This window comes from Chiloscyllium plagiosum, chromosome 16 (assembly GCF_004010195.1).
Source record: "Chiloscyllium plagiosum isolate BGI_BamShark_2017 chromosome 16, ASM401019v2, whole genome shotgun sequence".
NCBI classification, from domain to species: Eukaryota; Metazoa; Chordata; class Chondrichthyes; order Orectolobiformes; family Hemiscylliidae; genus Chiloscyllium; species Chiloscyllium plagiosum.
This window is the reverse complement of record NC_057725.1, coordinates 1,613,790-1,628,669: the sequence shown is the minus strand read 5'-3', so window position 1 is coordinate 1,628,669 and position 14,880 is coordinate 1,613,790. Positions and strand designations below refer to the sequence as shown.

The 14,880-nt window shown below is 42.9% G+C and overlaps 1 protein-coding gene across 1 annotated transcript in view; it reads left to right on the top strand.

The window, feature by feature from the left end:
• The window catches only part of LOC122557608 (FAS-associated death domain protein-like), a 30,799-nt gene extending 23,977 nt beyond the window's left edge, over positions 1-6,822 (top strand). The window contains exon 2 of the mRNA XM_043705337.1: positions 6,729-6,822. Within this exon, the coding sequence (XP_043561272.1) occupies positions 6,729-6,785 (57 nt within the window). The 3' untranslated portion in view covers positions 6,786-6,822. The remainder of the gene's footprint in view (positions 1-6,728) is intronic.
• Positions 6,823-14,880: the final 8,058 nt, after the last annotated feature.

The window sequence follows — 14,880 nt, the reverse complement described above, 5'->3', positions numbered from 1 at the left end:
GGTCGGGAAGAAGATTGCAGGTTAGGAAGGCGGTGCTGAGTTCGATGGATTTGACTGAGACAAGGTATTTCCCCTCCCCCCACCTTGTCTCAGTCAAATCCATCGAACTCAGCACCGCCTTCCTAACCTGCAATCTTCTTCCTGACCTCTCCGCCCCCACCCCAGTCTGACCTATCACCCTCACCTTGACCTCTTTCCACCTATCACATTTCCGACTCCCCTCCCCCAAGTCCTCCTTCCTACCTTTTATCTTAGCCTGCTGGACAAACTTTCCTCATTCCTGAAGAAGGGCTTATGCCTGAAACTCCTGTTCCCTGGATGCTGCCTGACCTGCTGCACTTTTCCAGCAACACATTTTCAATCTTGTGACCTATGTCTATATTCTATTCATATGGTCTTCAATTTCAAACTCTTTGTTCTAATACTACCACGCAACACCCAGCAAATAATCTCCTTATAATTAAACTCCAAGGCAGGTATGTGGAGTTCGGCCATGGATCACCAGCCATGGCCTCATTGAATGGTAGAACAGGCTGGAGGGGTTGAATGGCCTATTCCTGTTCCTATATTTTTAAGAACAGTGAGAGAATATGCAGTGCATATCATGAGGTTTTAAATTGTATAATTGAAGCAAATTTGATGATTTATATCCAAAGTGGGGTCTTCCTTCAATCTGTCTTCAACATCTTCAAACGTAATTTTAAAAATAATCTGAAAAACAAGGTCACCTTAAAGTTTCAAGCAACATTTTGTATGAATCAATTTGCAGTGTTTATGTAGGCCTAAGCAAATTAATAATTAAGCCTAGGGGTAGAGTAAGGCCCGCTGATTACTGTGAAGTATAATTACATGTTCAAATGTTGGCACAAATTGTTCATTGAAGATTATCTTGTCAGTGTTAATTTGGCCAGGCTTTTAATTTAACAGCTTGCAGTGCAAACTAAGCATAAAGTCTGTGTTTATCATCATCAGTAAGTGAGCAGATGCTTCAAATAATGTGGATAATATGTCCATTTCTATTGCTATTTTACTTGATAAAAAATTACTTTCAACAGTATAGTAACATTCTTGTGCATATCTGTCAACTTGAACATCTGTAATATTAATTTTCGACATTTATGAGCATGTATAAATAGGATTCATTTTACAACCATGGTGCCTGTAATTGTTGTTCATAATGGTTTCAGTGCAGCCATGTACCCAAGGTGAGAGCTCACTTATTTCTCTATATGTTGGTAAATTATGCTTCTAATTATTAGCATACTCAAGTACAATCATTACAAGTATAAAATTCTCTGTGTGCAGATCATACTAGAGGCTGTCAAGTCAGCATAGTACCTCAGAAGGCAATCATTATATAAATTTATATTTTGTTAATCTGTGAAGATGTTCCACAGATGGTTGTCAAGTCAGGTAGCAAGAGATGCTGTGGGGTTTCTATCGTTTGAACTGAGAGAGACCAGAAAGGTGCAGCTGAAAGGAGTGGGTAAAGCAAAGGAGGGCAACTGCATAGAAAGACACAGTCAGAAAAAGGATAATTGCTGCAACCAGAATGAGACTGGAGGAGATTGCAGGGACAAGAGGGCAGATTTCCTGTCCTGCTGAAATTCTATGGGGGAAGGATAAAAATGAGGTGAGGGGTGCTTTGGGTTTTTTCCCCATCCGTGACCAGCTGGAAACTCCAGGTAAACCATCAAATTCAGGCAAATCCGTTCAAATGGTTACTTCATGGCAGATACCCTTCCCCTTATTGATGCTGTGGCAACACTGGGTCCTTTTAAAATTTAGTTTATATTGCCACGTCTTCCTTTCAAAGTGCACCACACTTCTCTGCATTATATTTCAATTGCTATATCTCTTTCCATTTCACCACTCTGTCTATGAACTGCTAAAGGATGCTACTGTCTCATGACAGTTTGCGAGCAACATTTCTGCATGCTCTGTCTTTACCGCTGATGGAATCACTTGCTGCCAGCTTGATGTTTACCTACGTCAGCCTGTGTAACATATACCACAAAACTTCAGATCGAGTCAGATATCTGGAAGCTTATCAACAACTATTATTATGATCCCAGCTGTTGGTAAGACTTGACAAGTCAGATCCCAGAACTAAACCAGACATAGAACATAGAACATTACAGTGCAGTACAGCCCTTCAGACCTCGATGTTGCGCTGACCTGTGGAACCAATCTAAAGCCTATCTAACCTACACTATTCCATTTTCATCCATATGTTTATCCAGTGACCATTTAAATGCTCTTAAAGTTGGTGAGTCTACTACTGTCGCAGGGAGTGCGTTCCACATCCTTACTACTCTCTACATAAAAACACTACCTCAAACATTTGTCCTATATCTATCACTCCATAATTTAAAGTTATGTCCCCTTGTGCTAGCCATCACCATTTGAGGAAAAAGACTCTCAATGTCCACCCTATATAACCTTCTGATCAACTTATATATCTCAATTAAGTCACCTCTTAACCTTCTTCTCTCTAACAAAAACAGCCTCAAGTCCCTCAGCCTTTCCTCGTAAGACCTTCCCCCCATACCAGGCAACATCCTGGTAAATCTCCTCTGCGCCCTTTCCAATGTTTCCACATCCTTCCTATACTGCGGTGACCAGAACTGTACGCAATACTCCAAACGCACTATAGTTTTGTACAGCAGCAGCATGACCTCGTGGCTCTGAAACTCAATCCCTCTACCAATAAAAGCTAACACACTGTATGCCTTCTTAACAACCTTTTCAACCTGGGTGGCAACTTTCAGGGATCTATGTACATGGACACTGAGATCTCTCTGCTCATCTACACTACCAAGAATCTTACCATTAGCCCAGTACTCTGCATTCCTGTTACTCCTTCCAAAGTGAATCACCTCACACGTTTCCGCATTAAACTCCATTTGCCACCTCTCAGCCCAGCTCTGCAGCTTATCTATGTCCCTCTGTGACCTGCAACATCCTTCCACACTGTCCACAACTCCACTGACCTTAGTGTCATTCGCAAGTTTACTAACCCATTCTTCTATCCCCTCATCCAGATCATTTATATAAATGACAAATAACAGTGGACCCAAAACAGATCCTTGTGGTACACCACTAGTAACTGAACTCATGGATGAATATTTCCCATCAATCACCACCCTCTGTCTTCTTTCAGCTAGTCAATTTCTGATTCAAACTGTTAAATCACCCTCAATCCCATTCCTCTGTAATTTCTGCAATAGCCTACCGTAGGGAACCTTATCAAATGCCTTACTGAAATCCAAATACACCACATCAACTACTTTACCCTCATCACCTGTTTGGTCACCTTCTCAAAGGACTCAATAAGGTTTGTGAGGCATGACCTACCCTTCACAAAACTATGTTGACTATCCTATATCAACGTATTCCTCTCTAGATGATTATAATCCTATCTCTTATAGACCTTTCCAACACTTTACCCACAACCAAAGTAAGGCTCACTGGTCTATAATTACCAGGGTTGTCTCTACTCCCCTTCTTGAACAGGGGAACAATATTTGCTATCTTGCAGTCTTCTAGCACTATTCCTGTAGAAAATGGTGACATAAAGATCAAAGCCAAAATTTCTGCAATCTCCTCCCTAGCTTTCCAGAGAATCAGAGGATAAATCCCATCCGGCCCAGGGGATGTATGTATTTTCACACTTTCCAGAATTGCTAACACCTCCTCGTTATGAACCTCAATCCTGTCTAGTATCTCAGTACACTTCTCAAAAACATTATCTTTTTCCAGTGTGAATAGTCCACCTACAACTTCCCACTACTGTCCTTGACTGGCCCTAATCTTTCTCTAGTCATTCTTTTATTCCTGATATACCTATAGGAAACTTTAGGGCTTTCCTTGATCCTACCTGCCAAAGACATCCAATGTCCTCTGCTGGCTCTTCTTAGCTCTCTCTTTAGGTCTTTCCTGACTAACTTGTAACTCTCAAGTGCCCTACTGAGCCTTCATGTCTCATCCTAACATTAGCTTTCTTCTTCCTCTTGACAAGAGAGTCAACTTCTTTAGTAAATCACAGTTCCCTCACTCAACCACTTCCTCCTTGCCTGACAGGTACATACTTATCAAGGACATGCAGTATCTGTTCCTTGAATAAGCTCCACATTTCTATTGTGCCCATTCCCTGCAGTTTCCTTCCCATCCTATGTATCCAAAATCTTGCCTAATTACCAATCCAAAATTGCATTTCCTCAAGTTGTAACTCTTGCCCTGCAGTACATACCTATACCTTTCCATTGCTAAAGTAAACATAACCAAATTGTGGTCACTATCACCAAAGTGCTCACCTACCTCCAAATCTAACACCTGGCTGGGTTCATTACCCAGTACCAAATCCAATGTGGCCTCGTCCCTTATTGGCCTGTCTACATACTGGGCAAAAGTGAGGACTGCAGATGCTGGAGATTAGAGTCAAGTGTGTGGTGCTGATAAAGCACAGCAGGTCAGGCAGCATCCGAGGAGCAGGAAAATCAATGTTTCGGGCAAAAACCCTTCATTAGGAATATCTACATACTGTGTAGGAACCCCCCACCCCCCCCACTGCACACATTGGTCAAAAGCTGACCCATCTAAAGCACTCAAACTATAGTGCTTCCAATCAATATTTGTAAAGTTAACGTCCCCCATAACAACTACCCTGTTACTTTTGCTCCTATCCAGAATTACCTTTACTATCCTATCCCCTACATCTCTGGAACTTTTTGGAGGCCGATAGAAAACTCTCAACAGGGTGACCTCACCTTTCCAGTTTCTAACCTCAGCCCACACTACCTCAGTAGATGAGTCCTTATCAAACGTCCTTTCTGCCACCGTAATACTGTCCTTGACTAACAATGCTACACCTCCCTCTCTTTTACCATCTTCCTTGTTCTTACTGAAACATTTAACTCCTGGAAACTGAAACAACCATTCCTGTTCCTGCTCTATCCATGTCTCCGAAATGGCCACGACATCGATGTCCCAGGTACCAATCCATGCTGCAAGTTCACCCACCTTATTCCAGATGCACCTGGCGTTGAAGTAGATACACTTCAAACCACCTTCCTGTTTGTCGGTGAACTCTTGGCGACCTTGAAAACATATTTCTGACATCGCCACTCTCAACCTCCTGGACACTGGAACTACAATTCGGGTTTCCATTTCCCTGCTGAAATAGTTTAAACCCTCCCAAAGAGCATTAACAAATTTTCCCCCAAGATATTGGTACCCCTCTGGTTCAGGTATAGACCACCTACCTCAGAATGAGCCCCAGTTATCCAGGTATCTGAAACCCTCCCTCCTGCACCATCCCTGTAGCCACGTGTTCAACTCCTTTCTCTCCCTATTGCTTGCTTCGCTAGCAACTCTAGCTCGAGCTCTGTCCTAGCTCTAACCTTCTACCCTAGCTCCCTGAATTTCTGCCTGAAATTCCCATTCCTTTTCCTATCTATGTCGTTGGTGCCTATGTGAACCATGACTAGGGCTGCTCCTCCTCCCCTTCAAAGTTTCCGAGAAAACGATCAGAGATATCATGCACCCTGGCACCTGTGAGGCAACACACCAACCATGAGACTCTCTCGTTCCCACAGAACCGCCTATCTGTCCTCATAACTATGGAATCCACAATGACGAGTGCAGTACTCCTCTTCCCCCTTCCCTTCTGAGCAACAGAAACCGACTCAGTGCCAGAGACCTGTACCCCATTGCTTACCCCTGGAAAGTCACCCCCCCCCCCCCCCCCCCAACAGGCCAACAGTATCCAAAACAGTATACTTGTTATTGAGGGGAATGACCACAGGGTTCCCTGCACTGCCTGCCAGTTCCCTTTCTGTCCCCTGACAGTAACCATCTGCCTTTTTCTTGTATCTGTGGAGTAACTACCTCCCTGTAACTCATCGCAATAACCCCCTCCACCTCCGGAATGATCCAAAGTTCATCCAGCTCCAGCTCCAGTTCCCTAACACTGTTTCCGAGGAGCTGGAGTTGGGTACACTTCCCACAGATGAAGTCAGTTGGGACACTAGTGGTGACCCTTACCTCCCACATTCTACAGAAGGAACATTCAATTACCCCAACATCCATTGCCACTGTTCTGAATACCCAAAGAGACTTTTGGAGAAAAGAAAACTAGTATCTTAGAAATCTGGTGCACGGAGGCCTTTTTTTTTTTCGGTTCGAGGAGCAGTATGGCTATCTTCTTGGCAGCCCTCTGGATGACAGATCATTTTATTATTAGTTATTTACTGTGGCAGTTAGTCACTGTGACATATTCCCAGTAAGCTGCAAATGTTCTTCACTAACAGAATTTAAGTTTGTTACACAAATTTGGGCAGCACGGTGGCACAGTGGTTAGCACTGCTGCCTCACAGTGCCAGAGACCTGGGTTCATATTCCCACCTCAGGCAACTGTCTGAGTAATGTTTGCACATTCTCCCTGTGTCTGTGTGGGTTTCCTCCAGTTTCCTCCCACACTCCAAAAATGTGCAGGTTAGGTGAATTGAGCTTTCTCAATTGTAACATGAAGGTTTCAATCCTAAACTATTCTGTCTTGGAAGAATCACTGGAATCCAATCATAGTGAGATATTTGCTTTCTATCATTGCCATGCTTCATTGTGCTCTTTTAATTAACCAAAATAAAAAGAACCTGTGTTACTGTGTAAAGCTTCTCTTATCTTTGTTGATATCTCTTTTTATTTTGTTTTCTTGTCTTCTTGCATAGTTGCAGGCCTGTTCCTATAGGGAACAGTTCCTATGCCTAAGAAGAGTGACTTCATGAAAACAAAATGGTGAAATTGACCAGTCCTTGGACACAGGTAAGCCTTTTTAAATATTAAGAATGGCTTCCTTGGTGTTTTCTTTCTGTATTTCATTTTAGGATCACCAGAGTACATCAGAACTGTCCTTTAACAACTTTCAAAAATCCAACTTTTTATTTTCCTAATCAACCTGTTCACAGATGTTATTACTCACCTCTATAGCAAATGGAACTTGAACCTATACCTCCTGACTGAAAGGTAGGGGCATTACCACTAGACAATATATACCTCTTCAAATCCCACTTTTTCGATATTTTTAAGCAACATGCTCACACATGAGCAGGGACAGCACGGTAGCCCAGTGGTCAGCACTGCTGCTTCACAGTGCCCAGGGTCCTTGGTTCAAATGCCATCTCAGTCAACTGTCTGTATGGAGTTTCCTGGTATCTGCACCGATTTCCTCCAGGTGCTCCAGTTTCCTCCCACATTCCAAAGGTGTGCAAGTTAGATGGTTTGGCTATGCTAAATTGCCCGTTGTGTCCAGAGATCTGCAGGCTAAGTGGATTAAACATGGGAAATGCAGGGTCACAGGGATAGGGTAGGGGTGTGGTCTTCGGTGGGATGTGGGGATTGATAAAGCATGACGCTGGAAAATCAGAACAGGTCAGGCAGCATTTGAGGAGCAAGTGACTCAACATTTCAGGCAGGATCCTTCTTCAGGACTTGGGAGGGGGAAAAGGGCTGAGAAATAAATGGGGGCGGGTAGGGGTAGGGGAAAGACAGTTGGGATGGTTTAGGTGGGCAAAGGTAGGAGGTGATGGTGTTCGGTCGGTGGGAAGTGTGGAGCAGCTAGGTGAGAAGGAAGATGGGCAGCGTCAAGAGGGCGCAATTGAGTAGGTGGGTTGGATCTAGGACGAGGTGGGGGAAGGAGAGATTTAGAAATTGGTGAATTCAATGTTCATGCCGTGTGGTTGTAGGCTCCTGAGGTGGGAAGATGAGGTGTTCCTTTTCCAGTTTGCGGGTGGCCTGGGTGGGATGGTCTTTGGAGGATTGGTGTAGACTTGATGGACAGAATGGCCGACTTTCACACTGTTGGGATTCTTTGATGATATTCTGCACTTTGGACGCAGTGTGACTTGAACCATGGTCTCCTGTCTTGAAATTACCACTGCTCCACAAGAAACTACCTCCTCTCCCCAACATTCCCAAAGCATACTGCCAGATCCTTGTTCCTATCATTTTTTAAAATTCACTAACAGGATGTGAGCATCATTGGCAGGCCAGCATTTATTACCCATCCCGAATTGCCCAGAGGCAGTTAAGAATCACCCACATTGCTGTCAGTCTGGAGTCACATGTGGACCAGACCAGGTAAGGACACTGGTTTCTTTGTCTAAAAGACATTACTTATCCAAATGGGCTTTTCCTGATAATCAGCAATGGATTCATGGTCATCATTAGACACTTAATTCCAGACTTTTGGCAAATTTAAATTCCACCATTTGCTGTGGCAGGATTGAACCCAGGTCCCCAGACATTACCTGTGTTTTTGACTAATAATGATATCAGTTAACCATTCACCGTCCACAATGCTGCCAATACCTTCCATCACAGTGTGACCATTTGCTACCAGCATGAAGTACTTTTTATTGATTCTTATGTATTAGTTTACATAACCTATACCACAAAGAGTCAGTTTGTATTCACACGGATATCTAGAAGTTCATTAACAACTAACCATGCACACCAGTATGACATGTCAGATTTACTATACAGATTGAGTTATATGCTAAGTTAAATTACTATTAAATTATGAACATAGTAGACTGACTGGCCAGCTGGCTGCTTGCTAATAGATCAACTGCCAGCCAAAAGGATATACAGAGAGTAAGATGGATACCTCTTATGCTGAAGCATTGTGTGTTGTGATATCCTATAGCTATCTGAATGGTGTAATGGCTTTCTGGAGATCAATGCAATGATGCAAAATCTTCCACAATTTCCTTGAAGACCAGAAACTCAAAAGGAGCTTTACCGAGATGTGAGGGAAAACTGATGTCAGTGAAGAGGTTAGAGGCTGTGACCAAATATTGGATCAAAGAGATTGGATTTAATGACACAAAGAGATTGGATTTAATGACACAAAGAGTCAGTTCAAAGTATGGGGTTCATTGGTAGCTGGAATTTCCTGCCTGTCAGTTTTGGGTTAGGTAAGAATGATAGATCTGTGGGCGGATATTGGCTACAGAGATTTAGATGAGTTGAAGTTTGTGCAGAATTGGGAGCCCAGCCACAGGAATACTGGAGCAACTGAGAGTGGAACTGAGAGCAGTTTTTTTAAAACGATAAGAAATAGGAACAGGAGTAGGCCATTTGGCCCCTCAAGCCTGTTCCGCCATTCAGTAGGATCATGGCTGACCTAACCATCCTTTTAGCCACTTACTTGCAGTTTCTCTGTAACAGTTCATACTTGCATTGATCAAGAATTTATCTATCTCAGCCTTGATGGGGAAGATGTGGAAAAAATGTTTCCTCTTGTGGGAGCATCTAAATTTAGGAGCACAGATTAAAAACAAGGGTTACTGATGTAAAACAGAGATGAAGAGAACTCTTTCTCACAATGGGTGATGAGACTTTGAATATTTTTAAGACAGAAGTCGAGATATTCTTGACAAGCAAAGCTTGTTGAAAAGTTAGCAAGGGTAGGTAGGAACATGGAGCAATCAGAATGGTCATGATCTTACTGTGTGGTGGAGCAGGCTGGAGGGACCTTGGACAAAGAGACCTTGGAATGCAGGTGCATAGTTCCTTAAAAGTGGAGTCTCAGGCAGATAGGATAGTGAAGAAGACATTTAATATGCTTTCCTTTAATGGTCAGAGTATTGAGTATAGGAGTTCGGAGGTCGTGTTGCAGATGTACAGGATATTGATTAGGCCACTTTTGGAATATCGTGTGCAATTCTGGTCTCCCTCCTGTTGGAAAGATGTTGTGAAACTTGAAAGGGTTCAGAAAAGATTTACAAGAATTTTGCCAGGGTTGGAGGATTTGAGCTACAGGGAGAGATTGAATAGACTGGGGCTATTTTCCCTGGAGCATCTGAAGCTGAGGGGTGACCTTATCGAAGTTTATAAAATAATGAGGGACGTGGATAGGGTAAATAGACAAGATCTTTTCCCTGGGGTGGGGAGTCCAGAAATAGAGGGCTTAGAGGGTGATAGGGGAAAGATTTAAAAGTGACCTAAGGGGTAACTTTTTCAGGCAGAGAATGGTGCAAGTATGAAATAAACTCCCAGAGGAGGTGGTGGAGGCTGGTACAATTACAGCATTTAAAATGCATTTGGATGGGTATGTGAATAGGAAGGGTTTGGAGGGATATGGGCCGGCAGGTGGGATTAGATTGGGTTGGGATATCTGGTCGGCATGGACAGGTTGGACCGAAGGGTCTGTTTCTGTGCTGTACAGCTCTATGTCTCTGTGACTGAGTGGCCTACTCCTGGTCATTAGCAGTTTTCCAGGACAGCGACACTGCAAAGTATTTCACTCCATTGAGTCTGACAGTTTGAATTAAATCCTAATTTCTTTTACAGTGTAAGACATCCAGATCAAATTTTCATTGAAAGGTCTACATCCGCTGTTTCTAAATTAACTGATCTGTTGTTGGGAGATGTCAGGTTACCTCAGGGGCTTTATGCTGATTCATTCTGCCTGGTCAAGACTGTACAATCTAACAACCTGTGACAGAGCATGATCCTCATTCTTTCTATATGAAGATCAAAATGTTTTAGATGAACTTTAGATCCTCTGTTTTAAATTGGCTCCAGGCTAGTCATTAACAGATATGCATGAAGGAAAACTGTTGGTAATTAACTATAGTTTGACAGCATTTACAGCTGAGCTTTACAACACAACAAGCAACTTCCTGAGCTGTGTTATAATGAATATGCTGCTTCAAATTTCATTTGTTCTTACAATGTTCATCCTGACCTGGATAAGTCAGGGACCATATTTACAAATTAATTTCACATTGACTAGGAAGCATTGCCGAGGTGCTGTTACCTGAGTGATCTAACTGTATATAGAGTTTACAGCACAGAAACAGGCTTTTCAGCCTGACTGATCCACATTGGTGTCTATTCCACACACAAGGCTCTTCCTACCCATCTTCATCTGATTCCTGGAATGACAAGACATATGAAGAGAGAATGGACTGGAAAGGACTATATTCACAGGAGTTTAGGAAAGTGAAGGGAGATCTCATAGAAACTTATTAAATTCTAATGAGACTAGATAAGATAAATGCAGGAAGAATGGTCTTGATATTCAGGAAGTGCAGGATTAGAGCTCACAGCTAAGAATGCAGGGTAAGCTATTTAAGACTGAGATGAGAAGATATTCTTCACCCAGGGAGTGGTGAGCTTGTGGAATTCTCTAGCACAGAATTTAGCCAAAACATTGAATGTTTTTGAAAAGAAGTTAAACACAGTTCTTAAGACTAAAGGGATTAAAGAGTATAGGGGAGAAAGTGGGAACAGGGGCTGAGTTGGATGTGCAGTTATGATCATATTGAATGGTAGAGCAAGCCTACTCCTGCTCCAATTTTGGATGTTTCTATGTTTTCATCTAATCTGATCTGCATACTCCATATAATGCTTTCTCCCTCATGTGTTTATCCAACTTCACTTTGAATGCATCTTCTGTCTTTTCTCATCATTTAGCAGGAGACACCCTACAACATCCCAACAAACTCACTGCCCAGTAACTAGCTGCATCGTGCCCCAAGTGTGCAAGTGCCACCAATTTTATCTCCTTTTATAACTTACACCTTCCAACTGTTGGGAGATATTGGCACAGATTTCCATCTTACTGAGTTGAAGCACAAGATTGTACGAAATGGCAGAGTAAAGCTTGGTGCCCACCCAAGTGAAGAATGGTTAGGGTGCATGAGAAGACCCATTATATTGAGCTGGTGTCTCAGTGACTTCTCCAGAGACAGCTCCTGGTCCCTCCGGCCTTCTCTCCTGTGACCCCAATGTTAGTCTGGGAGAGGGAATGAGGAGGTCGGGTTGGTGATGAGCATATGTAGGGCTGGGCCCAACTGATCTGTACATCATCATGCTACGCTCTGTCCTGGATTGCACATGGAAGATTCTGCATTTTCATTATCCCTTTTATATGCCCCATTTGTAACCCAGAAGATTAGCAAAAGCCAGGACCATTTTTTTTTGCTTTTGTGTACAATTGTGTTACTCATGAGGGTCTTAAAAGCAGAATATGTATTTTAATGTTATTCAAACTGGATGAAATTATTTACAAAAGGATGCAAATTAATGAGTGGAGAGGTGGAGGGGTTGGTTAGGATGTATTAGCACTGAAACACACTTTTTCCCTTCTGTAGAATACATGGGAATGTCATCTTTGTCCTTCAGGAGGAGTTGAGTTCCAACACCACCTCCCCCCCCCCCCCCCCCCCCCCCCCCCCCCCCCCCTCCCCCCACCACCACCACCCCGTCCTAGCTATAAAAACATTATTCAACATAAGGAGCGAAACAGGGGAGGTCAGAGGCTGAGAATATCGAGAGGGACAGCATTTGTCATTCGCCTGGGGGCTACATTGGGAAATATACTGCAGCTAAATAAATACTGCACAGCTTGCTTCAATTCACAGACGTCTGAGTGCCACTACTGTTTCCGAGCAACCCTAAACCCAGTTTGTCTCATTCTTTCCTCAGCCTAGTAACAATAGCATTTTTAAAAGACTTTGACTTCTCAAAACTGGGAGCAGGAGCTTCATCAGCTTCGATGATGAGACCGTTTCTGAAAACAGCAGCAGAAAATAAAAGAAAAAAATGTTAATTTCTGTTTAGGTTTGTTGAGAAGGAAAATCCTTTTAACATGTAGCAGCCACAAGGCAGAAAGTAATAAATGGAAAGTGTGCCTCAACCCAATGTGTGTGAGGTGCTCAGGTTCCTGTCGAAACCACAATCCTGCGCTCCTCGAATGTAATGAGCTGTTACTTTCAAATTACAGTAAAAGATTTCACCAGCTGTTCCCATGCTGCAGAATCTGAACCAGCGTCCAAGTTCAGTGGGTATTAGGGAAGGCAAACAAACCGTTGGCTATGATTTCAAAGGAAATGGAATATAAAAGTTGGGAAGTTTTGCTGAAACTATACAAGGCACTAGTCAGACCACAAATGGAACACAGTGAACAGTTTTAGGCCCTTTATCTGAGGAAAAATATTCTGGCATTCGAGACAATTCAGAGAAGGTTCATTTGGTTGATAATGGGTATGGAGAGAGTGCCTTATGACAAGAATCTCAGAGTAATGTGTCACATAGTGGGAGGTATGGTGGTTCAGTGGTTAACACTGCTCCCTCACAGCACCAGGAAACTGGTTCAATTCTACCCTCAGGTGACTGTCTGTGTGGAGTTTGCACGTTTTCCCCGTGCCTGCATGGGTTTCCTCTGAGCGCTCTGGTTTCCTTCCACAGTCCAATATGTAGAGGTTGGGTGGATTGGCCTGGGAAATTGCCCATAGCATCCAGTGATGTGCAGGCTATGTGGATTAGCCATGGGAAATACAGGGTTACAAGGATACGGGTTTGGGTCTGGATTGGATGCTCTTTGGAGGGTTGGTGTGGACTCAATGGATTGAATGGCCTGATCTACACTGTAGAGATTCTATGATTCTACTCTATAAAATTTAAGACAAAAATGAGGAGGAATTTCTTTTGTCAGAGGGTGGTGAGTCTGTGGAATTCTTTACCACAGAGGGCTGTCAAGGCTCGGACATTCAGTATATCCAAGGCTGAAACAGACTGATGTTTAGTCATGAAGGGAATTGAGGGTTATGGGGAAAAGGCAGGAAAGTGAGGTTGAGGATTATCAGATCAGCCAGGATCTCATTGAATGGCAGAGTGGACTAAATGGGCTCAATGGCCTGTTCCACTCCTACATCTTTAAGTCTTATTAGGACTGCATGCAGTAGATAACAAATAGTACCAGTTTATCAAATGAAAGTGTGTGAGAAAACTTGTGTTGTTGCTTTAGAGTTTTGCAAATATCCACTCAAATTATTGTCTTGTTTTCAATCAGCAGTTGTACAAAGTCCTGCAGGAATCTCCCTATTCTGTGGAAGGGTCACTTAATCTGAAACGTTAACTCTGATTTCTCTCCACAGATGCTGCCAGACCTGCTGAGCCTTTCCAGCAATTTCTGTTTATATCTCTGCACAAATCTCATTATTAATGCCGTACCGGAAGTATTTTTGAATGTCTGTACGATGTATTTAGAGCAATGCTCATTACACCCTGACAAGCCTGATCTTTGGCTCACACTCGGTTGGAAAAACTGAAAGAAGACAGTCACACTAAATCTCTGTTATTGCAAACAATGGCTTGAAGAGCCCTATATCACCTACATTTCACTTCACCGAGTTTCAATCCTGTGGCTTTTGCTCCCACACTGAACCAGGACAGGATTCACGTCTCCTTACCTACATCCTGCAAGTCTTCATATCCAACAGTCATTGTCTGCCATTTCTTCCACTACTTACCTCTCCCTCACCTTTCAGCACTCTGTCGGGTCCACCCCTTCCAGTGCACCCAGGATCAGTATTCATTCTTAGATCCTTTCAGGATCCTGCCATTCACACTTCATTTAGACTCATCCTTCCATTTCTTTGCTTGCGCCTTTACCACTAACTTGGCCCTCATGATACCACTGTCACATAATCTTTACTTTTATCCAACCAATCACATACCTTTCCTTCATTATTTTCCCTCCCTTTCTGGCTTTTCATTTGCTCTTACATTGATAATTTTTCCCACTCCTGATGAAAGTTCACGGCATGAAAATTCTGATTCTCTCTCAGCCCTTGCTGCCAGATCTGATGGGTGTTTTCTGTTTTCACCTTCGGATTTCTGGCTTTTGCAGTGCTTTGCTTTTGTGATCAAGTTGATTTTGATGCTTAGCTCCACTCCACTCCTCACGAGGGAGTGCATGCCTCTCATTGAAATTCAACACCACACTTTTCACCAAAAGAAAGCAGCTCTCCATCCCAGATTCGAAAGACACACAGTCATGGTTCCATGTCAATGAAAAACTTACTTTTC